Genomic DNA, 27408 nt, shown 5'->3' with positions numbered 1-27408 from the left:
CATAGAAAGCTACAAATACAACATTGTGAAGAGGATTTCCCTGTTGTTAAGATCTGCTCCTCTGAGGAGCTGTTCTCAGTGTGACCAGTAAAAATGTAACTTTTAAGTTGTTTCTGACTCAGTTACAACCTAGCATATTGGCCTTAGGCAGCCAAAATCCAAGCAAAAATACCAGCAGCCTTGACACACCTACTATTTTCTTCAGCTGCTTTAAAAAAATCACAGCGAGCAGCACTGCAAATGAAAACCACTGGGTCATGGGGTATTTTGCAAGAAAAAAATCCCTACTCAGACAGTTCTAGCTCCGAAAGAATATACATCTGAACCTTCAGCCTGTGATTGTAAAAATGCAGACTCCCACCACTGACAGGGCCAGGGGATGATGAGAACCGTCTGGTTCATTACTGCGGCGATAGCACCCCCGTGAGCCAGGCTCTGCTGTGCAAGTGCTACGGCAGGATCTGCTAAGGTGCCAGAGATGTGCATCTGGGAACCTCTCACAGATAGTTTTTGCCCTGCTCTTGCTATTGCTTGTACATCTCCCTCGCTGTTAGCCACGGAGGCAGACCCTTGTCTCACTGAGCTTTCTGGTCTGGACCACCACCAAACCACAGCATCTCCCCCCGCCACAGTAGCTGCACCGGTACCTCCCTGACTGCGCGACACAGAAATAAATCTCTCTCTGCACAAGCTTTTGCCCCTTACCTTAAAAAGTGTCTGTGCTCCCAGCTGTTTTGACAGATAAACCACATGGCTACAACAGCAGAGAAAACTGTCGTTAGCTAAATAGAAAGGTAGACAGATCTCTATTTAGTTATTTTCCAGAAAGTTCTAGAGTCCATTTCTTTCAAACACGAACTGAAAGAACAGAGATCTGTACTAGGCAGCTTATTGATTGCATGGCATAGCAGCAGTTCAAAGTGAGTTCTTCTCCTGTTGTTTATGGAATCCTAAAGCAAACCTATTTTATCTAGTATTATCAAAACCTGTGAGCTATTATTAAGTAAATTATATCCTGATGTTACACACTTGTGAAGTTTTACACTAGGTCTAAGGTACAGCTCCGTGCGGACCACGCGGTCATGCACAGCTTTATTTGCAAGAGATGGACCTGACCCCTCTCCAATACTATGAAAACACTCTTTGATGAGGACTCTGCAATCTATGCTGTCGGAGCATGCCCTAAAAGCAAGAGAGGTTTCTGCCTCAAAAAAACCTGCAAGAGGCAGAGAGGTCTGTTATGCAAAAAGCATCTTCTACCCCACCATGTGAAGCTGCCTTTGTAGACACAGAATTCAGCTTTTTAGATTAGGTGATTAAACAATTGTAAGAGAACAACTGATTTAGATAACCTGCCTGACCTGATCTAACACACTGCTTTGAATCATATTGGGTTAAAAAAAAAAAAAAAAAAAAAGACCCACACAAAAAAACCCACACCAAAACCAAATGAAAAAAGATCTAAGCCCCAACTGGGATAAGCAGTGCTGGCCTCCTAAAGAGCTTCCACCCTCCCATGGCTCTCTGCTCTCCTGTCCCATGCTCATCAATTGAGAAATGTTTTCACATGTGATGGAAAAATAATTCCACTGATGGCAATGACCGTGTTTTTCAACAGACACCTGTGCAGGAATACTCCTATCCTGAAAGTTCACCTCCCCCCCCGCCCCCCTCCGAATGGACTCTGTTTGCCTGCCTTTACTACAGAAGGCCAGCAAGGAGCAGGGTCAGCAACCCCCTTTTCCTTCCTCGGCAGATGAGCAGCAAGATGCGTAATGGAAGGATTAATCTGCATGAGCAGCTTTGCAGTGCAGTACACTCTATTCCTCTTGGACATACTGGAGGTAAATCTCATTTTTCCTCCCACACAAAGCACATGTCAGCTTTCAAGTTTTAATAATTTTCTTTGGTGCAGCCAGCAAAGGCAAACCATACAATGGAGCAGCTCTTCCAGCAAAGTACAACCAGCTCTGGCAACAGATAGTGCTATTCAGCAGCATTCAAGCAATTCAACAATGTTATTGAAGACAAACAGCACATGTTATACCCTACTAGCTCTCAACTTCTAACCTGAGGCTTTGTGAATAACAATAAAACACACTTAAATGTGTTAAATACTGCCCTACTATACAGCCAAGCAATCTGCAAACATGGGCAAACAATCTGTAATCATGAGAGGCAAGGTCTAGAATGCAAACAGGAGCAGAATTCATCCTAAACATCACAGAAACCCGAGAAGCCACTTGTTTTGCAATCTCTGAGGTGCCATAGGAGTTTCCTACCTTCAATCCAAGCGTGGGGTGGGGAAGAGAAAGAACAGGACAAGATTAAATTTAAATCTCCTAGACTGAGCTGAGGACAGAATTATCTATGACGAAACTTGGCTAAGACAGATGATCCTCTCTAATGCTGTCTTTCACAATCATCTCTCATTTCTTTCTTCCCTCAAAAATAGTATTAAAAAAAACCCCAAACAAACAACAAAAGAGGCAAGAGGTCTGTTCTTCACTTCAGGATGAAAGTATTTTCTGTTAGGTTCTCCAGAAGTGAGTTGACAAAATTTTTTGGCTAGAACATCGTTACATACTGACCACGCAGCAGAAATGCAGCACACTGGCAACTACAACCCTGGGGTTGAGCCTTTCACTGCAAGCGCTTAGGTGCCGAGCTTCTTGTGCCACACCACCTCATACTCGCCTCCATGTCTATCTCCAGCTTCAAATGCCAAAATCACGTCCATCAGGAGTCAATTTTACCTAAAAAAATACTTGTATGTTTTGTGCTGTTTGTCATGGAAATGTATCATTAGTTCTCCTACAACTTTTTTTTTTCCCCCCAGTGAAATGACCCAACTACAGAGCCAGATTAGCTGAATCATCTTCACAACACCTCCTGAAGTTATACATTTGCTTGTGAGGAGAACATCAGGAAATAATAATTTACATAAATATATTTTAAGAAAGTAAAATTATTTTGGTTTTTTAAAGTAAATTTATTACCAAGTAAAATTATTTGGTATTTTGGTTTTATTTCTGAACAGTATTTATCTAACATGAGTGACTTACAACTTTAGTACCTAGATCAGAAGTACTGTCTTTCATAGTTTGCTTTGATAAATTACGATTCTTTAATCCCAAAAGATACATATAATGCCTTTGAAGCCCAGAATAATTTTTTAGGAATTAACAGAAATGTCATCATCTGTTCAAACTATACCTGAGAAAACTTAGGCAGAGAGGTACCACCTGTAACATGAACATTTGCCTGCTGATTGAACAAATTCCTTAACCGTCTCTCATTTGGCTCAGCCATGTGAGGTTAAGTAGCCTTTCAGTCAATTCAGTCTAATGTCTAAATCAATACTGCAGAATGTAGAAGCAAAAAAAGTTTTAAATACTACAGGTCTGTCACTGAAAGGAGACTAGAGGTGCTCCCAGCTCCAACAGCTTTTTTTTCCCCCCATGCCTTTATGAAAATGTTTCATTATAACTGGTCAGCAGAGCCAAGTAGAGTTTAGCACAAAATGCCTATTCCAGATTTAATGGTAACATAGACAGAGCCAAGGCCAGCACTCTTCTCTACATAGTTGTTTTGTATTCAGCTTTTGTTACAAAAATGAAGTATTACTTTATCCCTTTGAAACCACACTGCTGGTAGCAAGTATTTTTTGGTCAGATATCAAGCAAGAATTTACTTTCTTCTTACACATACAGCAACCAGAAAAAACTTTCTCTATTTGCAGGAATTGCTCCTTCATGCCACAAACTAGAAAAATCTGAGACATGCTGAACTAAAGCTTCTAGCACCCATGCAAATTTCTGCGAAAGTGGCACGAGAGCCACTTTGCATCCATGTAAAGCCATCAGCCTCTCTGCCTCCCCACAATGATCTGCCAGCAGGAATTTCAAAGTGAAGTAGCTTATCAAGACCCATACTACTGATTCTAAATTTCTTATTAAAAACACCAAAAAGACAGCAGACAATCTTACCACAGGGTAACTCATTGCAGTCAGAAGAATATTTTCACTGAAATTCTCAGAATTGTGGTTGTTTCTTTTCCAGTAGCGAGGTCTTTCATTAAATTTCATGTCATCGAATATAATTACAGCTTACTACGCTTTTTCATTCTTACTTGTCCTATGTAAATCCCATTTCGACTGAAAAGCATCCAACACCGAGTTAAGGGCATTCTTCTTGTATACAGATACTCCCAATACTCTTAAAAGAGGCAGTGTAAAGGTTTTTATTCTTGTTCAAGAGACAATTCTGCATTGTCTGCAGAATTGCATTCCAATTTCATACTTATAATTGACTCAACTGAGACCCAAAAAAGGGTGCCATTTAGCAGTTCAGTAACATGCTTCCTGCAGCACTTAATTCTTTTCTCGGTCATTCCTGGTGTTAAACTGCCATAGAATTTCTCAGCGCTTCAAATATAAAACTGTTCATCAGAACAATCCTACTGCAAACTTAATGGTGGACACAGCAGGATTTATTTCGATTTTATGACCTGGGACTATTGACCAAAATGATGCAAAAAGAACATACATACTTACATTAACTGGGACAACAGTTAGGACCTTTATGGTCAGGAAAGCATCTGGGAAAATCAGTGGAAAAATAATTAAAGCACATTTTTGAGAGGGCACACAAGTCTGAAGCATAAGGTAGCACTCCCTGTCTGCATGAGAACATGGCGTGAATTCACATATCCTCACAAGGAACAGGGTCGCAGATCTTCAGCAATTTCTGTGTAGCAGTTTGAGGTACTTGGCTTGAAAAAGCGAGAGGTTATGTTTCTCTGTGGTGGTTTGACCCTGGCTGAACACCAGGTGCCCACCTAAACCCCTCTATTCACTCCCCTCCTCAACCGGACAAAGGAGAGAAAATGCAATGAAAGGCTTGAGGGTCAGGGTAAGGACAGGGAGATCACTCAGAAATAACAGTCATGGGCAAAACACTCGACTTGAGGAAATTAGTTTAACTTACCACCATAAAAAGAGCTTCCCTCCACCCCTCCCCTCTTCCCGGGCTTAACTTAACTCCCGATTTCTCTCCCTCCTTGCAGCGCAGAGGAAGAGGGAATGGGGGTTACAGCCAGCTCATCACACCTTATCTCTGCAGCTCCTTCCTCCTCACACCATTCCCCTGCTCCAGCATTGGGTCCCTCCCACAGGAGACAGTTCTCCATGAACTCCAACATGAGTCCTTCCCACAGGCTGCAGTTCTTCACAAACTGCTCCAGCATGGGTCCTTCCCACAGGGTGCAGTCCTTCAGAATGGACCGCTTCAGCATGCATTCCCCGTGGCAGATCCACAAGTCCTGCCAGGAAACCTGCTCTACCAGGGGCTTCCCACATGTCACAGCCTCCTTCAGGCATCCACCTGCTCTGGCGTGGGGCCCTCCACAGGCTGCAGGTGGCTATCTGCTCCACCATGGACCTCCATGGGCTGCAGGGGCACAGCCTGCTCACCGTGGTCTGTACCACAGGCTGCAGGGGAATCTCTGCTGTGGCATCTGGAGCACCTCCTGCCCTCCTTCCGCACTGACCTTGGCATCTGCAGTTGCTGCCCTCACAGTCTCACGCCTCTCCCCCACTGGCACAGATTTTTTTTTTCTCTCCCCCCCCCCCCCCCCCCCCCTTAATATGCTATCAGAGACACTACCTCCTTCACTGATAAGTTCGGCCTTTGGCCAGTGGCAGGTCCATCTTGGAGCCAGCTGGCATTGGCTCCATTGGACACAGGGGAAGCTTCTGGCATCTTCTTAGAGATGCCACCCCTGTAGCTCCCCCCTCAACCAAAACCTTGCCACGCAAACCCACTGCATCTGGCCAATATCTGCATTCAAAAGTAAGTGGGTTCAAAAAGGCAGCATGCCTACACTCACCAGTAACGTACATTCTAGCAGTTCAGAAATCTCACCACCAGATATTTGGGGCAATATCCTATCATTCTGTGCCACAAACACACTTGAACTTAAAAGAAAACTATGCAAAAAATCTTGTTATTTATGAGTTACTTTAATGAACCAAATATGAAGTGACATAAACACAGGTCAAGGGAAATAACACCCCAAGCCCCACCAGCTGCTGACAGAAGGTAAAGACAGAAAAATAGTTGAGGAGGATTTGAGGGAAAACAACAAAGCATAGTGACAGATACTCATTCTTGCAAAGAAAGTCAACCAAGTCATATAGTAGTTGAAATTTCATGTCAAGTTTTGTTTCTTAACGCAGAGTCCACAGAAAAGTAGGGAATGGGCTATCCCTGAATTCATGGCAACAGGTCCTACAGAGTGTATGCCAAGTTTCTCCAAATATTGGAGATGGAGGTGGCTAAAAAGAAAGGGGAACACAGAAAGTGAGGACCCTTTGTTACCCAGCCTGGTCTCAGAAACAGAACGTGTTTTCTAGACCCCATAATCTTTGGCATAGGTTCCTTTTTCAATGTCTGTGTGAATGCTTTAATCCCATGACTGTGAAGGTTGCAGCAGTCAGTTTCTCATACACTAGAAACATAAGAGCAGCAGTAAGGACTGTTTGCAGGAGCTTTGCTTCAAGACCTTTGTAGAGTCCCATTAATCCAAAACGCCTAAGAAGGAAAAAAAACCCCAAAAACAAAACCAAGAAAGCAAGTGTAAATAGCCTGCTGTAAGTAAATTGGCACACTACAAATAAGATTATCACAAGTTAATAACAACTCTAAGAATCTTAAATTCATTCTTATCTCTTGAGTGCCAGCTATGTTTAATATTTTAAAGAGGAAATTCTGTAGAAAATTAACTCTTTTGTGCAAGAAACTTGCTTCAAGAGGTGAATGAACCTGTATCCATAGATATCCCTGATAACATTTACTGTACAGATATTTAGGAGAATTTGGCTTTGTGTACTTATTCTGCAGTGTATTACAAAAAACACAGGTTGACTCAAATGGCAAGTTTAAGTCAGTCAAAAAAACAGAGTCAGATCCAGCAACGTTTTTAGCATATTAGTAACGCTGAAGTCTTCTATATCAAGTTGGGAAAAAAGAAAAATTGAAAGCTCACCTCACTCTCTGCTGAAGAAGGTAAAGAACATTTCTAAGACTGCCTAGTGTTCGGTTCTCTGGGTTCAACCTGTGGCGTCCAAACTGAAAAAAATGAAGAGCATTTTATTGTACTATTGCCCCATGGTGTGAGACAGAAAACCCAACATACACATAAAATCTGGAAAGCCCATCTTAAACCTCTTTTAACATCTTCCAGGTTATGCTAGCCATGAGTGAAGAACTGAGGCCAACGCTCACACTACAGAACCTTACAGAGCAAGCATTAAAAAGGTAAATGCTACAATAATTTGTTTTGATTTTAAGATGGATTATAAGGAAGTGTTACACAGCCATATCTACTCTCTTTTGGTTGCTCTGGAGGAAACAGTTTTCAAGATCTCAAAAGCATAATTTGCAGAGTCTTAGTAGGGACATGACATTCAAAGCAAGTTCTTTCTGGCTTGCTCAGCTTTCATTTAACAAAAATTCAAAGCCTCGTACATCTGCAAACCATTATTACACTGAGATTGCATAGTTGAACCCAAAATTTATCTGCCCAGCAATGATCTTGGAGCAAAATATTTATATGGGAACTGTTGTGGAAGAACCCAGAATTTTTGATCCACCTACCTGGGCCTACTCCTCTTCTACTCACTGCATTTGCTTATTTCCAACCTGTTTTTCAGTAGGCATGATAGCTGCCGCTGTAATTTTATGTCTCAGACTTTAACAATTTCAGCAACTCCTTTTCTACTGTTCATTGACACTCTTACCTGATACAGGTTGATAGTACTGTCAGCAAGCTGTAACTATGAATTACTGATATACCAGGGCTGCCACACTTGTATTTATAACAACATAGCTACATAGCTTTTGAAGCCTGTGTTACACTTTTGTGCCATGAAAGGTGAACTTCAGCCACTGCCTATAGATGAGTTTCTCCCAGAACTTAGTCAGACAACTGCTACTTCTTAGGTGTAAGAAATCACCATGGACAGCAGGCAGAGCATGCAAGCAGATTTAGGCAGTTCAGAAATTCTAAGAAAATGCCAGGATGACACGGTCCCTTTGCAATATGTCTCAAGAACTCAGATGGAAACAGCAGCAACAGAATGCCATTGGAAATCTTCCTTTATTAAGCAAATACATGCTCACAATCCACAATCTTCTCATCAGCAACTAACTAATTTTATACTGATAAATTCATGTTAAGGATTACTGTCAAAGACTCAGGCACACCTCCAAAAAAACTGCTAACTAGGTTCCAAGTTACAATGCCAGTCTCTGCCCAGATTACTCACAGACTTCCAAACTACACTAGGATTAGATGCTCCCTTCTCCTCTCTTCTCCACCATCAGACTATTTTTGTACCGTAAATAAGGTACAAAAATCAAGGGGGAAAAAAGTTCACTTCTCCCTAGGACACCAATACTTCACTGATTACTGCAGATTTCCCAAAGAGACTAGCATTCTCTATAGTAGAGAGAAGAGGCTTGAGTTTTAAAAGAGAACTTTTTCACCCAGGGTCACTAAGAACATTCACAGTATTGCTATTTCTCCAGAGGCAAATTCAATTCATCCACTCTTGTCCGACACCCAGGCTAAAGAACAGTTTCACTGCATAATGAGTAATACCAGTGCCATGTACTTTTAATGACTGAAAGGGAGATAGACATGCCAAATGCCAAGGCTGGAAGCTGCTTACCACTATCAATTACACAGGATAATTGTTTGGTCCCTTCCAACCCAATCTATTCTATGATTATATGGAAGCAAGATGAGCACTTTGCAAAAAAGTTGAAAGCAAAAAGTGTAGAGACTTCATTACTAAGAACTCTAATAACGTTCAAACAATAGTTCTAGTTGCTAAAGGTTTACGTTTGAAGAGAAGAGTCCTGTACTTCTGCTTCGAAGACAGAACTTAATTACGATGTGTAAGTTTATATGAATTATATTGGGCTTGTATAAGCTTGTGTGTAAATCTGCTAAAATTGTTTCAAAACCCCCTACAACTATACAAAGTATACTTCACGCAGAATGTTATTTCTGAAAATACTAAACCTTTATTAATATTTTTTTAACGTCACTTAGTGTAAGTGACAAAAACTTCATCAAATGTAACAACGCTAGCTTTAGATAGAAAACCCATTATGAAGTAGTACGAGTTTGAACGGACAGGACAAGTATCACAGACGCGTGTTTCTGCTGTTCTCACCCAAAGCGTTCAGGTTTTCTGGCTATTACTTCTTTCAGAGAGCAAAGGAAAAGAAGTCACCCCTACTGACCGCAGAACCAGAGACAGGGTCCTCATATCTCCCATCATCACAGGGAGAGGATGGACTGGCACTAACAAGTAGCACATATACATTTTATTTCACAGTGGGCCACAGTGAGAAGAAACCCACCACCACCAGGACACTGATGGTTAGCTGTGCTCTAGCAGGAAGGCAACTAACTCATCACTGCTCAGGCAAGCCAGCAGCGACCTAGCTTCAGTGACTTCAGCCGAGTTAAGCAGCAAGCAGCAGCTGGTTAGTACATCAAGCTGGCAGCACAACTTACCAGAGCTGCCCTTCCCCCCCCCCCCCCCCCCCCCCAAAGAATGGCACTGTCACCAAAAGACAGAAGAATTTTGTTCAAAAAGCCAAAACGAGACGGACAAAACATGAAGTGATAGCCACAAGACGGTAACCATTTCTATAGCAACCACAGAAAGGAATGGGTGTTGAAGCTGTTACATTGATGTAGCCCCATGAAAATTGCACTCCTGTGCAATGCGAAGGCTAAAATAGAGCACTCCAACTCTCCTTCTGGTTCTCCTTTAGACCAGCGGAAAGTGCATCACAAATTAAAAACAGACTGATGTTGCAATTTATCCGACAAAGCTAAATTTGCTTGAACATTTTTCTGTTATCTGTCACTTTAGAAATAGAAGCCTGTCTTACTAGTTTAACCCCCATGGTGCATCCAGGCTGTTGAGACAGGATAAGACATTGAATGAAGACACTAGCTCAGCTGATCATCAAAAGTTATGAAAACCTCAGAAAAGATGACTGCTGACTAATCCACAGTGTTGCTGACACAGCTACAATGCAGATGTCATTTTGTGCACCATTAGGGTGGTGAAGTAGAAAGCTGTGCAGACACAAAAGTTTTATCTAGTGTCTTTTCAGGGTAGCAGTAACCACACAGTAAATAGATTCAAGTCCTGCTGGGTTTGAAACAGAGCATCCAAACTATCTTTTTACAGGCTATCAAGAATCAAAATACATTTAGTTCACTCTAAGTAAAGAAAAACTAAAATAATTACAAAGCCTTCAAGAAAATCACTTTTTCCAGATGAACAATTGACAAGGAAAGTCCTCTATTAGACAAGCCTGAAAAGCGATTCCCTTAGCATGGAAGGTTCACATTCAGTAATTCAACTAATTCTCCAAATCGACAGAAGTTTTAGAACATATATAATGGCTTTATCATAAACGTAAGTTAGGGCTTCTCCTTACTTCGGAAAATAGCATTATATTTCTGTGGAAACATTTATTAATATTTAACTGTTATAAAAACCATCGAGAAACAACTTACAAAACCAGATTAAAAAGCACAGAAATTAAAGTACAATATGCTTGCTTATGTAGGGCCAGGTCTCTTCCTCCCCTGCCCCCCCTCCACTTTGTCTTGCTTCAATATTACAACAACACTGGTACATACTGAAGGTAGCAACATTATCCAGCAAACATACAAACTGCAACTGAGAATAAATGCAAGTGTTTCCATTACCACTACAATTAGTGTACAAGGCTGGGCAAGTGATTAAAAATATTATTTATGAGGGAGCTCAGTTTGCCCTGATGAATCACTTTCTGGCTACTGACAAGCACAGGCCATCATCCGAATAAAATAATAACCCTTTGGATTACCCTGGAAACAAATTGGGTTTAGAGGATTTAATTTTAACTTTCCATTTGACACGTTTTCTATTTATATTTAAAGAAGTAAAGCTACATTTCTGTAATGCCTAAAACCAGCATAGTGCATCAGCTTCTGCAAGATGCTGTACTGATGCATTACGTTGTCAATCCTACCAGCTACTCAAAACAAATGTGCACCAGTAATACTGAGTTCTATCAGAATCTGTCAGTACAGGATCAAAGACAGGCATCCTTATCAATGACTGCACCATCCAAAAGGAGCTCCCAAAAATTATGGGTTCATTAACACAAAGAAAAACAAGCCACAGGAACAAGGCCTGCATTATACAGAACAAGTGAAAGGCAGTTACCCTGAAATAAAATTATTACTTACCCGCAGAATTGACTGTACTGTCTGCAGAGGATAAGTGAGGGTGGTGGCAACTGCTTTGGCTATTGCACCAATGACAAAAGCATCCAAAGATGTGAGCTGTTCAATAAGATAAAGGAACATATTACGTCCACATAGTACCAAACCAGTTACCTGTAGGTGTCTGGGGATTCTGTACTGGTACCTGCTACCAGGTTATCTAAGTATCTTTGGCATAAAGATTTCACAAAGTCTACGGATCTTCCCATTTTAAAGAGTTATAATTTAACCAGCTTACTTTCCCACAACTAAAGTTTATTTGCAACCTCTACCTGCTCACAAGCTTTTGCATTTCTCACTACAAGTAGGTTACTAAAACATAGCAGAAATAAAGCCATACACCTAGACCAATGTAAAGCACCAAAAGTAGACAAAAGATAGGGAAGTAGCATTTAAATGTACCGATCAATAAGCATTTCAGCTTTTACAACATATAAACTGTCAAGTCACAGCACATATGAAAAGGTGACGGTGAAAGGCTCCTTGAACACCCCTCTATGAACGCTGAGACATAATCACTACGCTATCAGGCAGACTTCTAGTCTTGATGACATAGGCTAAAAATCTTGTTCCCTACTAATGAAGAACACCTGCTGGGAGCCCATGCTCACCTTCAAAGCCCACAATGTTCCACAGTGCACCAAATACATTGTTACAGCTTAAGCTGATTACAGTGCATCTCAGTCTAACAGTGTGAACTAATCACCGAAAACGAGAAGGTGCCCATACCAAAACATGCTCCAAATTTGCAAAATATGTTGATTGCAATCAGAAATATGCAGACAACATGCAGATCTTAAAAGAGTCAATCTGATCTATTTAAGACAGTCAATCTGATCTATTTAAGACAGTCAGGAAAAGATCAAATAGGAAGAAAAATGTTATCCAAAATAAGAATGACCATTGCTAGGGGAAAAACGTATTTTCCCTTCTCCACTGAACATGGACAAAACGTGCCCTAATTTAAGGTAGAACTAAATAATTTAAAAGAAACAAGAAGTAACTATAGCAATTAGCCAACAGGCAAGTAACAACGCAGAGGGAAGTTCAGCTTGTCACTCAAAAAATCGTATTGTCCGTAATGTAACTGGATAGGTCCATCAGACACAAATAAAGAGTGCTACAGCTGCAGCATTGCCTAAAGATGGTAGGAAAACCCCAAGCCTCATCTATGACTCAAAATCTCATGTAAAAATAATCTCACTATGTCTTGAGGAAAAACAAGATGCCTTTGTAACATATGAATATGATCTAAAATCTAAATACAGCTAAATGCATTCTAAAGTCACAAAAAACATCTACTGTGACATTATCCTAAAATGTAACACAAATACTTTTCCATCTGCTAGAACGTAAAAGGAACATACGTTCAGGTGAGATGCGTATCTGATATAGAGAAAAAGGACAAAGAAAAAAGACTATAAAGCTGAGACAGAAAAGCGACTCTGCCTCTAGATAATCAGAAGGTATGGTTGCAATGCTGTGTTCAATTCTAGTGTCCATCTTTGGAAAAAGGATACTTAAAAACAGAGGGCTTCAGGAAAAAAGTGTTATTGAAATGACAGGGACCAGAACAATTCTGTCATACTTCAAAGGCTCAATATACTTCATTTACTGGGGAAAGGGTTAAGAGGTGACTTCAAAACAGTCTGTAATGTACATATTTACAAAACAGATATGTTAGAATTTAAAATCTCTACTTTAAATCCAGACCGTGGACAAGAGGTGCAGTTTTATTTTTACAAGAGGAGGAATTCATCACAGGAATATCCTTCCTAAGGATGTGAAAGATTCGCATCTCACTTCACGATGATGGATCGTTTTTAGAAGATATACTAACCCAAAAAATACCCTCAAAAATACAAGAACCGAACCCATGTGTACATTTCTGAATTTGCTCCAAGTAATGCATGTCAGAGCCGTCTTATAACAGAGCATATCCACCACCTGGCCTCAAAACACACTCACTTGCAGCTGCTTTTTCAAAAGCTTCCGTTTAAAGCCTTCATAAAACATGAACTGTATGGCAGGATTGAAGACCAGCAACAAGGAGGGGAAAGTACCATTCCATAACGCTAAGACTCCTTCATCTCGTATTATCTGATGAAAGGCATCTGAGAAGAAAGGGGGGACACGCAACACATAAAATAATGAGTACAACATTCTGACTGTAAAAGGTAAGAAAAGTTACACCTGAAGCCTAATATAGTCAAAGTGTATAAAAATCCACTGCAGTCATTTATATGACTTCTTATCTTCCATTCTAATCTGGAAGTTGATGCAAAAATAGTGACAAAGGAGGTTCTTGCTCACATCACCATTAATGCAAACAGAGCTTATCATCTGCAGACTCCTGCTCTTTTTAGTACAAGCTCAGCATTAAGATTAAGGTCTTTTAAACCTTCAAAACAACAATACTTATTTACTTCTTTTCAAAAGGAAGACAGCCTGAACATGTAGGCAATTAAATATTAAGGTGAGTGAAGTTTAATTTGCAGACTGCCTGTCTAAACGCAGACTCCCAGCTACCACCTCACTGGGCTCACTATCACTCCAGTATTTGTATGGTAAGATACCTGCCTTAGCAAAAGGTATTGCAGTTACAGGTGCGCATATTATAAATTCTTAATTACCACCAGAAATGGCCATGTCCAGTTTCCTATAAAACTCAGTGATTGCAAAGTGATGGGGAAGCACAGAGATTCCAGGGTGAAATAGGTTACATGAATAAAAGTCTTCAAACTTCACAGTCCTTGAAATGTTTCATTTAACAAACTTCTCTTCGGTTGAAGACAACAATAGGTACTTACCTATTATACCTTTATAATTGGTTGGTACAATGTCTTCATTTCTAAACTTTGCTCCCTGCAGCTTCAGGCGTGTGTTCACTACCCAAAGAGGAGTGGTCAAGAGTACATTCACTACACCTAATACAAAACCCAGCACACAGAAAATCAGCAAAAGCCAGAAGATTACGTCAAACTTTTTTTTTTATCCCCTTTTACCCCAATTCACACACTAAAGAAATTACTGGTAGGAAGAGGGGAAAAAATTAACACAGTATATGGGAAAAGTAAACAGGTAATTTGTAATGAGCTGCTTCACATATTCCCCCCACAGCACCACCATGAATTTGTCGTCAGCAGACTGCATGCAGTGGCAAGACATTTCTGCTACCCTCTCCAAAACTAAAAAAAAAAAAAAAAAAAAAAAAAAAAGACCACAAACCAAACCAGAAAAAGCACCCCAAACAACAAAACACACTAAATATGAACATGTTGAAGGAATCTTAAGTGAACTTGTTACTTTGCTGCATACTACACCACACTGGAGCACAAGATACTCTACTTTTTCATGCCCTACTTCACTCCGTGATGACTTGCTGCCTGCCTACTTTCAGAAAGAAACATAGAGTAATAAGGTTAGAAGGATTATTTTATAGGGAGAGATCAAAACAGATAAATGCATACAGCTTCATTACCAGAACAGAGCTCCTACACTGCCAAAAGAATGAGAATATCGAGCTTTTAGATTCACTAAGTACACTTACAGTGGAAAACACAGGATTCTGCAAGTATTTTAAGTAAGGCTTAGAAGTGGCAAGAGATTACACACAATAACAAACCCCAACATAAAGCTTGGAAATTGAGTATCACAAATTAAGATGGAGGAAACGAAACCGATAAGCATACATAAGGCTGCAACAAAGAGGTATTGCAAAATACAGTTCTTAATTAACAGGGAGAATTAAGTGACATTATCTTTGCAATCACTTGGTATACGTCTCTCCTGTTCAGTAATGACCAAGGCAGTCACATTGAATTAACTATGTTAAAACAAGCTTCTGACCTTTCTTATTAATATTTCTGCATCACAAAAATTAGTAACTGATTCTGCTTCAGTTGCTTTGGAAGAAGTCTGAGTGACAGACTGAATCATTCCATTATATTGAGATGGACACACTATATCACCAGGAAGAACAGTAAATCTGAAAAAGGTGAAACCTACTACCTACACTGTGCCTTTTTCTTTTCCTTTAATACAGTATCCTTCATAAGGACTACAGTCAGCTCTTCAAAGAAGTTACGAGCAAAATCAAGCACTAGAGAAGGCAAGTCACATTAACCTCTCTTAGCCAAAGTCAATATGATTGCATTAAGAAGTAACAGGCTACAGCACAGTTTACTTGTAATTTTTCACCCAGACTCGGTTAAGGGAAGTCATAAAACTTTATTTTGCAGACTGGAAAGGTGCTGGTTTTTTTAATGTATTTTTCCAACCTGTATTTGCTACCAGTAGTAGGAATGAGAGATAGGTAGGGAGTATCAGTAAACACGTTAAGTAGAATTTTTCAATTTACACCAAGTATTATTCCATTATAAGGATATAAACTACTGGCATTGAAGAAGAGCTAGTCATTTAACTGACGAGCTGTTACCCTAATTGCTGCAGCCGGTGCTCCAGAATATAATATTTTACCCACAGTGATAAAGCCACTTTAAGAATTTCCTTCCTTACGTTCCCCGAACTACTCAGCCATTCATTGTGCCTACACTGAAAGTCCAAAGAAGTAAATAAATAAAATAGCAAATAGTAAATAAATTTTAAAAGCCCTCCCCTACCCACCACCATCCCCTGCCCTCCCCCAAAAAATTCACAGGCCTTTTTTGCAGGTTTTTTAAAAATCAGCTTGTTTCGGTGTGGTTACATAAGCACTTATTCTCACAAGGCATTACTTGCAAACAGAGGCACACCGTGATAATGTTTCAAATTGGATTTGTTAGAAAAGCCAGTAATGTCATCATCCCTTCAAAGAAGCCACCGTAGCATCCATGTTAAAGGCCCCACTGGACCTCCCTATGTCTAGGGACTTGCTGTCGCTTTCAGATAACAACTCAAAAACAAGTCTGAGAACTGACACCCAAATGCTTACATTAAGAACTCTTAATTATCGTAATTGAAAATATTTCAGATCTGGTATATACCTTTTCCTCTGAAAAACACTACCACCTCTCCCTGCCACTTGTCTTCAACATCAAAACAACGATGCTTAGATACCAGAGTAAACAACACATCAGACACAAGTAAAATACTAGACTGAAACAGCACTGTGCTTTGTGCTAGAATTCACAACAGGAACAGTTTATGCACCTACTTATGAGGTGGGGAGGACACAGAAGAGCAATCAGAGCTGCACAGTGAAGCAGGTCTGCACACAGCAGGATGAATAAGTACTCAGTGTGATCTCCAGTGGACTTCATAAAGAAAAACAATACATAGAATATACTAAAAATACATTTTTGAGGAAACTGGGATTTTTAAGTATTACCTGCAACAACCCCAAGAACCAAGTCTTTTCCAGTGGTTGAATGCTGACCTTTGACCCAAAGAGCTTTAAGACTATTAAACGTATAAAAATAAACAAAATTGGAGCAGCAAAGACTGGAGATAACAGGGAACCATCCTCGATATGGTGCCAACCTAATGGAGAAGAAAAAGTCACGGTGAGGATCAGCAAAGTATGTGATCTGGTTGATTTTACATGTTGGTGGAGGGTCCCAGAGATACAATACTGTATACTACATGCAATACTAACTAGATATGTCTTGATCATTAATGGTAACAAGCCATACAAAACTCCTGACTGTACCATTAAAAAAAATGAGTGCTTAAATTTCTAAATTATAGTAACTACTATATATATAAACTACTATAGAACTACTGGAGAGGGTCCAGCAGAGGGCTACAAAGGTTACAAGGGGACTGAGCATCTCTGATGAGGAAAGGCTGAGAGGGCTGGGCCTGGTCAGCATGGAGAAGACTGAGAGGGGATCTTAGCAATGTATAGAAATCTCTTAAGGGTGAGCATCAAGAGGATGGGACCAGACTCTTCGGTGGTGCCCAGTGACAGGACAAGGGACAATGGGCACAAATGGAAACACAAGAAGTTTCACGTAAGTATGAGGAAAAACTTCTTCACTTCAAGGGTGACAGAGCACTGGAACAGGCTGCCCAGAGGGGTTGTGGAGTCTCCTTCTCAGGAAACATTCAAAAGCCACCTGGACACAATCCTGTGCAACCTGCTCTAGGTGAACTTGTTTTAGCAGGAGGTTGGACTGGATAATCTCCAGAGGTCCCTTAGAACCCTAAACATTCTGTTATTCTGTCATCAAGAATAATTCCATTGAAAAGGAGCTGCAGAGGTACAATATATTTACAGTGAGAAGCTTGGGGCTCACTCGCTCCAGAAGTGAGTACTACCACTGTATTTGCTCTCTTCCAACAGCCAGCAGTGAACTACAAACATCCAGGCGATGAATACATGTTTGTGGTATCAACATGAAGATATAGACTGGTACAACCAATTCAAACCATATACTAAAACATACCAAGGCATGGGGAAAATTCTCATCTTTGTTGAGAAATGGAATTGTCAGTCCAATACAAAAGACAACACCCCAGTAAAGAGATGCTCACATCTCCAAGGAAAGAAAGCGATGCTTAACACAGCTGGGAAAAAATTACAGACCAACTACTTCCTCAATACAAAATTAAAAAAAAAAAAAAGACAACCTAGAGTAATGAAGACAAAAAAGTGTCTGAATTCTCACATAAAATTTAAAAATGGAAGACTAGATACTGAAGTTAATATACTCCACCATGGAAAGTTTTCCAAAGGATGCAACCTGGGGCATGAGATATGCAGGTGAGAAGAATTTCTAATAAATGCTTCACAGTAAAGTTTAGAGCAAGTCAGTCAGGTAAGTGAGAAAAAGAAATTACCTATTTAAATTTAATTAGATTAAACACAGATGAAAAAGTGAGTACTCCCTTATGATTCACAGCTATCTTATTTTTCAGGTGTTGTGAATAACTGTCATTGTTTATGTATCATCTAAATCTATCTTGATTTAAGAATAATTTTGTAACAGCTGACTAACAAAGCTCCCTTCTCTGACAGGCCTGATAAGCCTGTAAAACAAGGACACCTCAACAGCTGCTCTAAATCCCCGATAATGATACATACCTCCACTGAAGCTGCACAGGACAGGCAGAGAACTGGTATCATGTTAACAGCCCAAGAAATCTCCTCAATGACCAGCAGCAATCATGGAGGCATTTTAGCATTCATTAACATATTGGGAATACGCAGAATATAAGGATTCCCAAGATGACCGTAAAAGATGCAAGGCTGGTAAACAGAGCATCTGACCGTTCTTATGATGTAAATGCTAGTTTTTCATTTCTGATGCATCAAGTGCTTCCCCCTTCCATGTAGCTGGCAATATACCACATTATTAAGACCACTTCTGAAGTTACAGGCTTAGCTAATTATACAGTTAAAATTACAATTTAACTGACTATACAGTTAGTCATTAGTAGAATTAAAACAGTTTTTGCATCACCTATCTCTTCTGTGCTGGAAAACAAAGGCAGAAAGAAAGTGTACCATATCCTCTAACTGAGAGTTAGTTTTGTTTGATTCATTTATTACGAACAACTTCTAATGATCTCCAAATGAAGTATCTTACAGTACAAAACATGAAACCAAGACAAAAAAATATGAGTTTATTTTAATGACTCAAGCTGTCAGGGCTAACATCCATAATTCACATACAAATACTTCTGCACACAAATAAAACCTAAGTTTGTGTTCCAAACTGCAACCTTGAGAAGAATTCAGTAAGGATGAAAGCGCAGGGAAGAAAGCAAAACTTTCTACAAAAGTCCATTAGCTAAACCTATTTGCTGTAACTAGATGAGAAAAGCAGTCGCACAAAAGTGTAATATGAGACAAGACTCTGCAGACTAATATGAACAAGATGTTTATGATCTCACATCCCATTTCAGACTTGCTGTTGTTTGGGGGATTTTTGTTATTCCAGAAACATCTCTAAAACTAGTATCATTGCTTAACTAGGCCTTCCCAACACCTCTGGAAGATACAATGTTCCCCTCTTGCCAGGATTACTGATTTTTCTGTTGCACAGGAAAAGTTGGAGGACTGCTTTTGCAGTCTCTCCACTTCCCTTAACTTAATTTTTCTTTTTCATTTTTTCCTTTCCTTTTTTTTTTTTTTTAATTTAAAGTTGACTTGCTACCCTCATGTGGCAAAAGTAATGCAGGAATGTGAACAAAAGAGATCACCAACTGACTGAAAAACGCTCATGCATACAACTGCGAACTGCTCAAGTTCAAAGGTGGCAAAAACATTATTGGTCAAGCTAAACTTTTGTCAGCTTCAGTATCCTGGAAGCTCTGGTCTACTTGAGTTCCAGGGATTCACTTAGGAAAATACTTGTAACAAGGACACACGTAGAAGCGTTTTTCCCAGGCAGCTCAGCCTGCGTGGCAAATACTAAAGCACAGCATCGCTTTTAGATGGGTCTTGAATCTCACCAGCATAAAGACTCATTTGTCTACTTCCACATGCCTTGGAGGAGAAAAAATTGCCAACAGGGAAACATGTCTCAATTCTCCTGTTGAAATTGGCTTTGCTGCCCAAGAGTTTCATCTTGTTAGGAGAAATGGACACACCCAAGAATCCAGGCAGACAAAGCTGGTTTATCAGATAGGTACATGAAGGTACATTTGTGTACAAACCTGCATTTGTGAGGAGGCACAGTTACATCACTGAACAGAATTGTGTAAGGTGCTCAAGAAAGTTAATCCAAATTAGCTAAAGACGAACATGTAAGATTATGCAAATCATATCACACTTAGATGGAGACATTTTAATTAGAATAAAAACCTGTCCACAGAGATACCGGCTAACTATTCCACTTTAAAAGCAAATTCAAGTTAGTCTTATGGCTTGTCTACATGAAGACAAACAGAAAAAATGTGTCTACTCACAGGCCTTCTTCTTTGATTATTTCCAATAGGACTGCCGGCGTTGTCTTAGACTTCCGCTTCTCATCAACTGGAAAACAAAAGAATCAAACTTCTAGATTATTCCAATTTTTAGCACTCATTTTCAAGTCCTTATCTTTCCCATCTGAACATACCCCCTGCACATTTCTTCTTCCTCATAAAGCACAGACATTTCCCACTTCTGCAGCAACTGCTGAAAGCATCTCCTTATTTTCATATGCTAGGTAAGGCCAATTCCTTTTTTTTGTTCTTACTCAGACTAGCAAGTTTTGATGTGCACCAGAGTATCTGTAGTTACCAACTCCTAACCTAATAGTTGTGACAGGAACCAAAGCTAGGTTCCCCTTAGGTGAGGAACTAGAATTGGGCCTGCCTAACTGTTCTCAAAATCATTCCTTGGACCCCAGACTAACACCACCAATCTCCTACAGCTGATCTGCAAACAGCTGAGCCTTAGCAAAACACTGTCTCCTCCTACACTGAAAAATGCTTAACAGCAATAGGGTGCTCATTTCTCAACCGTATCTTTCTTGGCTGATGATCTCCCTCTAGTTCTAAATAGTGGTTTAGTCACAGCACTAAAATGCTTGGTGATTCTGTGACTTTTGATTAGAAGATAGAGCTTTAAAAAACAAAATTCATACCCAGATGCATTTTTTCAAAACACTGGATGCTCCTATTGCCAGTTCTAACCCTGACTTTTCCCTTTAAACCATTCTCAGGAATAATTCTAGACCAGTTTTTCACAGTGCTGCCCCTGCATTTTGAAGTGTTCTCAACAGCCAAAAGCAACACCACCACATAAACGTCATCCTGTGTAATCTCACATCTTTATTTTTCTTTTTGGTCTTAGATAACCACTTAAAAGCCATGTCTGGCCACAGATCACAGTCTCTTCAGGCAATTAAAAGGTTGCCCAATACTTTGCAAAGGCCTTCAGCTGGAAAAATGGTGTTAAGTGATTAAATGCTGTGAGTGTTACACAGGTAAGATTCTCTTTAATGCAAGATAGGCCCCCCTACAACCACCCAAGCCAAGATGAACAGAAACAACATCATAAAAAGAAACTAGAGTTTGACACTTACCCTGAAGTCTAAGCCTAGCTGTATCCAAAGGAAAAAACACAGTCATTGCAGTCACACTGCCCTGCAAAACAAAATAAACTGGCTATATAATGTATCAGTTGCTTGTACAGATGCCGGCCAGACTCTTTGTAGCCCTTCACTTCTCACCCAGAAACCAGTCTACTGAGTAAGTTTAAAAAGGGGATAGACTCCATACGTAGCAATACCTATTTCAAGTGGGTTTTGGTCTCATGCTTACAAACAAGATTCTTTTTTTCTTTTGTATTAATCAAGCTCAAATTAAAACCATTAGAAGCTTTTTGCCCAAAGAGAAAGTTTTTGAGGTCTGAGAGCTGATAAACTGTGCATCAGGAGACAAACACACTGCACTTGCCCTAACTCCCATTAGCCTCAATACCCAATTTCTACTTTAAAAACCACAACAAAATAAGACAACTGTAACACAATCGTTGCTTGTGTCATAATAACCTTGTTCTGACTTCAGAAAAAAACCAGAAACTCTTCTTCATTAAAAAAAACCTGGCAGCACACATCTTCCAGGACTTAATCTAGCATTACACTAAATACCAATTTAGACAACAAAGACCTGCCTACCAGACACCCTCTGTGGTATGAATTACATACAATGAATTAAATCATGACCTAGATGTCACCAGATTCACTTGTAAATCCAACACCCTCTTCACTTCCTGTGCAATGCAACCATTAAAGCCTCTAAATAGAAAAGCCAGCAGCCACTCTCCTTTACATCAGGGCTAAATAATGTATTTGCAAATGCCCTTATCTTCCCTACAAGAAGCTGTTCCCCCGCCCCCTCCACCATCATTCAGCTTCTCCATTCTTTAGTACTCTAGCACTGATACTGCACAGCTTTTCGAAAAGATACCCAACTCAGAACGACCCTGGCTTGGTGTAAACCTGTTAACACTCTACAACAGTATTAAATACAGTAGTATTAGATGCATTAAGTGGCTGCTAAAGCTGTGGCCCTCTTCCGTTAGGAGCCATGCAAACTGTTCAAACAGTGGCAAGGTCTGGGATACAGCAAGCCACACAAGCACTGTGTTTAAAGCGTACTGCGTGGTGTAACTTTTCTGGAGCTATGTTACGCCTTGCATTTAAGCAAGCTTTGCCTCTGGAAACACTCCATCTCCTGAGCAGGCTACTTGGACCTATGTCTACTACCAGCAACAGAGGATTATTTTTCAGGTGGTGTTTCCTCACTAAGACTTGGTTGAAGTCTTAACAAGACTTAAGTTTCTCCAGTTTTTGTAACACCAGGTGGCAAATGAAAGGAAACACTTGGCCAGAACTACCTGGTTATTGCAAGCCATTTAATTTGGCCTCTAGCCAGAAGGGTTGGTTCTGCTCTCCTGTGTACTTGCCCTGTGTCTGCTCATTCTCAGTACTTACTGTGTACGCAGCTGGAGAGCAAGTACGATTAATGAACCCATCTAACTAAAAATTCGCAAAGAATACATTTGTTAGAATGCTAGTGCCAGCACAAAAAAAAAGTGCCAGAAAGAGCCAAAATATACCTCCTAATATCAGCTGCATTACGGCAACTCTGAAGCCAACCTCAGAAGTTAAGACACACCTACACAAAAAACAGCCATGAGACTGCAGTCATTACAACTTCCAGCCTTCCCTTGCCCCATTTATCCTGCTTCCACCCTCCCAAAGCGAGATTTATCCTGAAACCTACTCTCAGTGTAACCCACCATACAGCAACACACACATTTGCATGCAAAATCAGAATATGGAAATGGAGAAATTGTTGGGGTAGTGGCACACAGGACAAATGGGTGGGCACAAAGTACAGAAGGGAGTATTTCAGTTGGACCTACAATGATCATCTAGTCTAACTGCCTGACAACTCCAGGGCCGACCAAAAGTTAAAGAGTATTTTTAAGGGCATTGTCCAAATGGCTCTTAAACACCAACAGGGGATGGGGCATCAACCACTTCTCCAGGCAGCCTGTTCCAATGTTTGAATACTCTCAGTAAAGAAATACTTCTTAATATGAAGTCTGAACCGCCCCTGACACAGCTTTGAATCATTCCCACACAACGAACCTTACAGGCTCGAACTGGCTTAAAACATGTGAAGCTATAGCTCAACAGAATATCATAAGATAACTCAGCCGATCTAACAGATTACCACCAATAAAAGATGATTTGTACCCTCCTTCTCCCCTCTTTTTGCTAAATTGAAGAAAATAAACTCAGAAAAGCAGAGTTACTTTTCTCCTGTGTTTATGAACGGAGCAACTCAACTATGTGGCAATGTGACTGACAGAAGCATCATATGGAGGAGACAGGATTTCAAGGATGGAAGGGAAAGGAGAGGGATGAGCAGGACCAGCCCTTTCCCCAGCAAAAGAAAAAGCTTAAGATGGGCTCAGATTCCTTACTGAATTGCACGTGAGACCAGCAGAGCAAGAAACTCATGCTACCGATTGGAGGAACATATGCTGACATGTATAAACCTGTATGGTTGAAAGGGTGAGGCTTCACTGTCTGCCTTCCCACCACCTTCCCGTCAGTGCTGGACCTCAGCAGTTTGCCGAGTTAAGTCACACTATCACTGAATAATCACTAGCACAGGTACAAACTGGTTTATGCAATCCCAGCTCTCGGTCAACTGTATTTGCATCCCTGCCTCCTCCGTTCTGGTGGCATAACTTTTTGGGCACCTACACAATGATGCAGACAAAGAAACTAGTGTGGCTGAAAAAAAAAGTTTTTCCACTGGGCTACTTCAGTCAGATCAGTTCCCTGATCAACCGCAGCACCACATAAACAACTGTGCAGTAGCCAACAGGTGGCAGTAAGTGGCCAGAACAAAGGGCCCAAGGTGACTGCTGCCAAGAGGAGGCATGCAGGACCACAGCTAAGAATAATAATTTAAAATATTAAAAGAATAAAAAAAAAAAATATGTCGTCAGCCAACACTCGGAGTCAAGCAAAGCAGCTTGACTACTGCCATAACACTCCTATAAAATTCTCATTCTTGCTGCTTCTGTAACAGGAGAGTTCCTTTATGGCTACATACAGAGTTCGAGAAAATTTATGTAATTCAATTAAAGTTCGCAGGAAATCAAGCATCAATTTCTTTGCTGCTCACTAAACAACTCATTTGCCTCAGGTCTGATGAGGTAGCCTAGAAGATATATGAACTCTGAACATATTAGAACAGAAATAAAAATTACCATGTTGTGATCTGACATGTTCTTCTGACTCATTACCTCAGCACAGTTCTGTGGGTTGCTTGCTTTTTTAAAATTCTTGCATCACATCCACACATCAGCACATTTCATAATAATTTAGACAAATGGTGAGACAGTATCAGAACAGTCAGTACCCACGTCAAAAGTTCCAAAATGTATACATTACAGCAGCAAACAGAAATCTTTACATCAACGAGAACATCTTTACTATAACGAAAAAAAATAGAAGTCAAGGTTTCCAACACAAGGCAGTAAAATAAAAAGAAAAAAGCCACCTTGTTTTATGCAAAAATTCTTGCTCCACAGCTTTAAATTTTAGATGAATATTAGCGACAAGTGGAAGTCATGCCGGTACAGAAGTCCAATAGCTCCAAAATGTTCTGTCTTCCTTCATAGCAGCATCACTGCTGAGATCTATAAGCATCTTCAAATACAATAGGGAATTTCTATTAACTTAATTACCACCACCAAGAGACTTGAGATGCCTTTTCATTACATGTTTTTAAAGGTTTACGGCTGAATTTATAACCTCGGTTCATACCACAAACCTTGTTTGGGAGCACAGCCCAATTATAGTGAGAGTATATGAGAGTTAGAAGCTAACAGTGAGGGCTAGAAACTTCTGTACAAGCAAGTAAAATGAGAATAAGCAGTATCTCAATAATGAGATCATTTGAGAGAGTTCAATTTCTCGAAAGTGGAAACAAAATCCCCATTGCCTTGATGCTAAAATAAGCAGATTTAAAACACTTTGAAGAGCAGACAATAATCCCATGTTTATTTATCATAAAGACAAAACACCCTTTAGTGTCTTTTTTTCCTTTTAGAATCAGCCTTTATTGTTCAGTAACATACAGTGACTGTCACCCTAGAGAAGACATTGTGAGTTCTTTTAAGGACTCAAATTAGAACGGGAAGTTTTGCCAGAACAGTAGATCAGCAATTACTAAAAGGCACATTTAGGAATTCTTGCCAGTCTGGAACAGCCCAGGACTAGAGCCACATCAGCTTGCTTGAAATCCACCAGTACACCTGGTCCAGCGTGCTCCATGGTGCTACAACTCTTCATCTGCTGGAAGCACAAGGCTGATGTGCTATTTACAGAGCTAGCACTCATTCACTGAAGGGCCAGGCATCCTAGGAAAACTACAGAAGCTAAACACCGCTTTTTAATTTACAAGCATAACATGAAAAATCTAATTCGATAACCTAGACAAGCCTCCTCTAGCTGCACGGTGCTTGCTTTATGTTTTGATTAACACCGATTCGTTGCCTCACCCTTCACCTCAAGTGTTTATGAGACAAACGCCTAACGTGGATGCTTAGTACAGCTGTTACACTGCTGAAGCGTTGCCCCTCTGCCTTCACTTGTGGCAGGCTTAACATTTCGTAGTTCCTCGGACGCCCAACTTCACAGGCCCGCAGGTCGCTTTCCAGGGGCGCACACCTGCGGCTCCCAGGGGGCTCCCGCCGCTCCGGGCAGAGCCAGCCTCCAGGCTCATCAAACCCCACATCCAAGCCGGTGGGATGCGGACCGGGGCTGCGCAAGCCTGCCCGCGGGGGCGGGGGGCGGGGTGGCGGGGCTACGGCTCGGTGCCAGGGAGCCCCGGCCCCCAACGCCCCCCTCGGGCCGCCAAGGGCCTGGCCGCCCCCCGCAGGGCCCCGCCGCCCCGCTCCAGGCCCCCGCCCCCCGGCCCCGCCACCGCCGCCCCCTCAGGCGCGGCCCCCCCGTCTGACAGCTGAAGCGGCCCGCGCCCCCCGCCCGCCAGACGCCCCGCCCGCGGCAGCGCCCGCGGCGGCCCCGAGGAAGCGCCCCCTCCCCCAACGGCGCCGCGGCGCCTGGCTCACCACAGCCCCGGACACGGCGTGCACCAGGCTCTCGTAGGAGGCGACGGAAGACATGGCCGCGGCTCTCGCGGGCTCCGCCGCCAGCCGGACCGGTGGCACCGCGACACCGGCCGGACCCGGGCTGCCCACCGCCGGCCCCACTCGCGCCATGGCGCCCGCCCCGCCGCCGTCACGTGGCGCCTCGCCCCGCCCCCCCGCCGCCACCGGCCCCTCCCGCCGGCGGGCCCGGCGCGTGCGCGCTGCCGCGCCTCCCCCGGCCTCGCTGTGGGGCGGCGGGGCCGGAGCCCGCGGGGCCGTTTAGCGGCCGTGAGGGCCGGGTCGGGGCCAGCGCGGCACGGCAGCCTGGGCACCGCGGAGCGGTTGGGCTGGGGGAGCAGCGCTGCGGTGCGCTTCGTGTGTCTGGTTCCGTACCGCAGCTTTTTGCCTCCACAGCTGGTAGACCGTACCTCATGGAATCTTAGGACGGTTTCCGTGGCGTTATGAAACACAAATGAGGAATTCTGAGGAATACTAAGAATACTGAGGAAATGCATTTTCTTCCTCTGAAACTACAGTAATACCTTTTTTCTCCACCACCAGCTTCCCTTCTCCAAGCATTTAACATAAGTATTTAATTACGAAGAGGAGGCAATATTTAACAACATTCTGTTTCTACTTTTTCCAGCTTCAGCCACTTTCCTTCTACCTAAAGTCCAGGATCTTGAAAATAACACTTTTTCAAGCTGATCATTTCGTACCTCTTACTCTGCGTGGACCAGCTGAGCCTGTTGCCTTTCCCCGCGCGGGTTTGCTCCTTTCCCTGCCCGGGTTTGCTCCTTCCCAGCGTGTAGGCCATGGCTCCCTGGCCTTCCAGGGCTGACAGCCAGAGCAGGCCGTGAACAACAGCCTCTCCAGGCTCGTTGCTGCCTTCACCGGCCAGGGTGGAAGGGGAAGCGCTTGTACAAAGCCAGGACTAGACCCGGGTTGCTGGTCAAAGGACAGGGTAGCCACAGCTCACAGCAGC

The 27408-nt window shown here is 41.7% G+C and overlaps 1 protein-coding gene and 1 long non-coding RNA gene across 2 annotated transcripts in view; both read right to left on the bottom strand.

Moving 5' to 3' along the window:
- The window catches only part of LOC114012173 (uncharacterized), a 29036-nt gene extending 28178 nt beyond the window's left edge, over positions 1-858 (bottom strand). Inside the window, exon 1 of the long non-coding RNA XR_003554476.2 lies at positions 706-858. This is a non-coding gene — a long non-coding RNA (uncharacterized LOC114012173). The remainder of the gene's footprint in view (positions 1-705) is intronic.
- Positions 859-6004: 5146 nt separating this feature from the next.
- Positions 6005-26583, bottom strand: SLC25A17 (solute carrier family 25 member 17). Its single transcript, XM_055808490.1, has 9 exons — positions 26406-26583; positions 21328-21388; positions 20225-20291; positions 16698-16849; positions 14179-14295; positions 13337-13482; positions 11333-11428; positions 7049-7131; positions 6005-6594 (listed from the first exon to the last, which is right to left on the bottom strand). The coding sequence occupies exons 1-9, from the start codon at positions 26553-26555 to the stop codon at positions 6447-6449; spliced, it is 1020 nt and encodes a 339-aa protein (XP_055664465.1). The 5' UTR covers positions 26556-26583; the 3' UTR covers positions 6005-6446.
- Positions 26584-27408: the final 825 nt, after the last annotated feature.

The sequence above is a fragment of the Falco peregrinus genome, chromosome 6, assembly GCF_023634155.1.
Source record: "Falco peregrinus isolate bFalPer1 chromosome 6, bFalPer1.pri, whole genome shotgun sequence".
NCBI lineage: Eukaryota > Metazoa > Chordata > Aves > Falconiformes > Falconidae > Falco > Falco peregrinus.
This window is presented reverse-complemented; position numbering and strand designations above follow the sequence as displayed.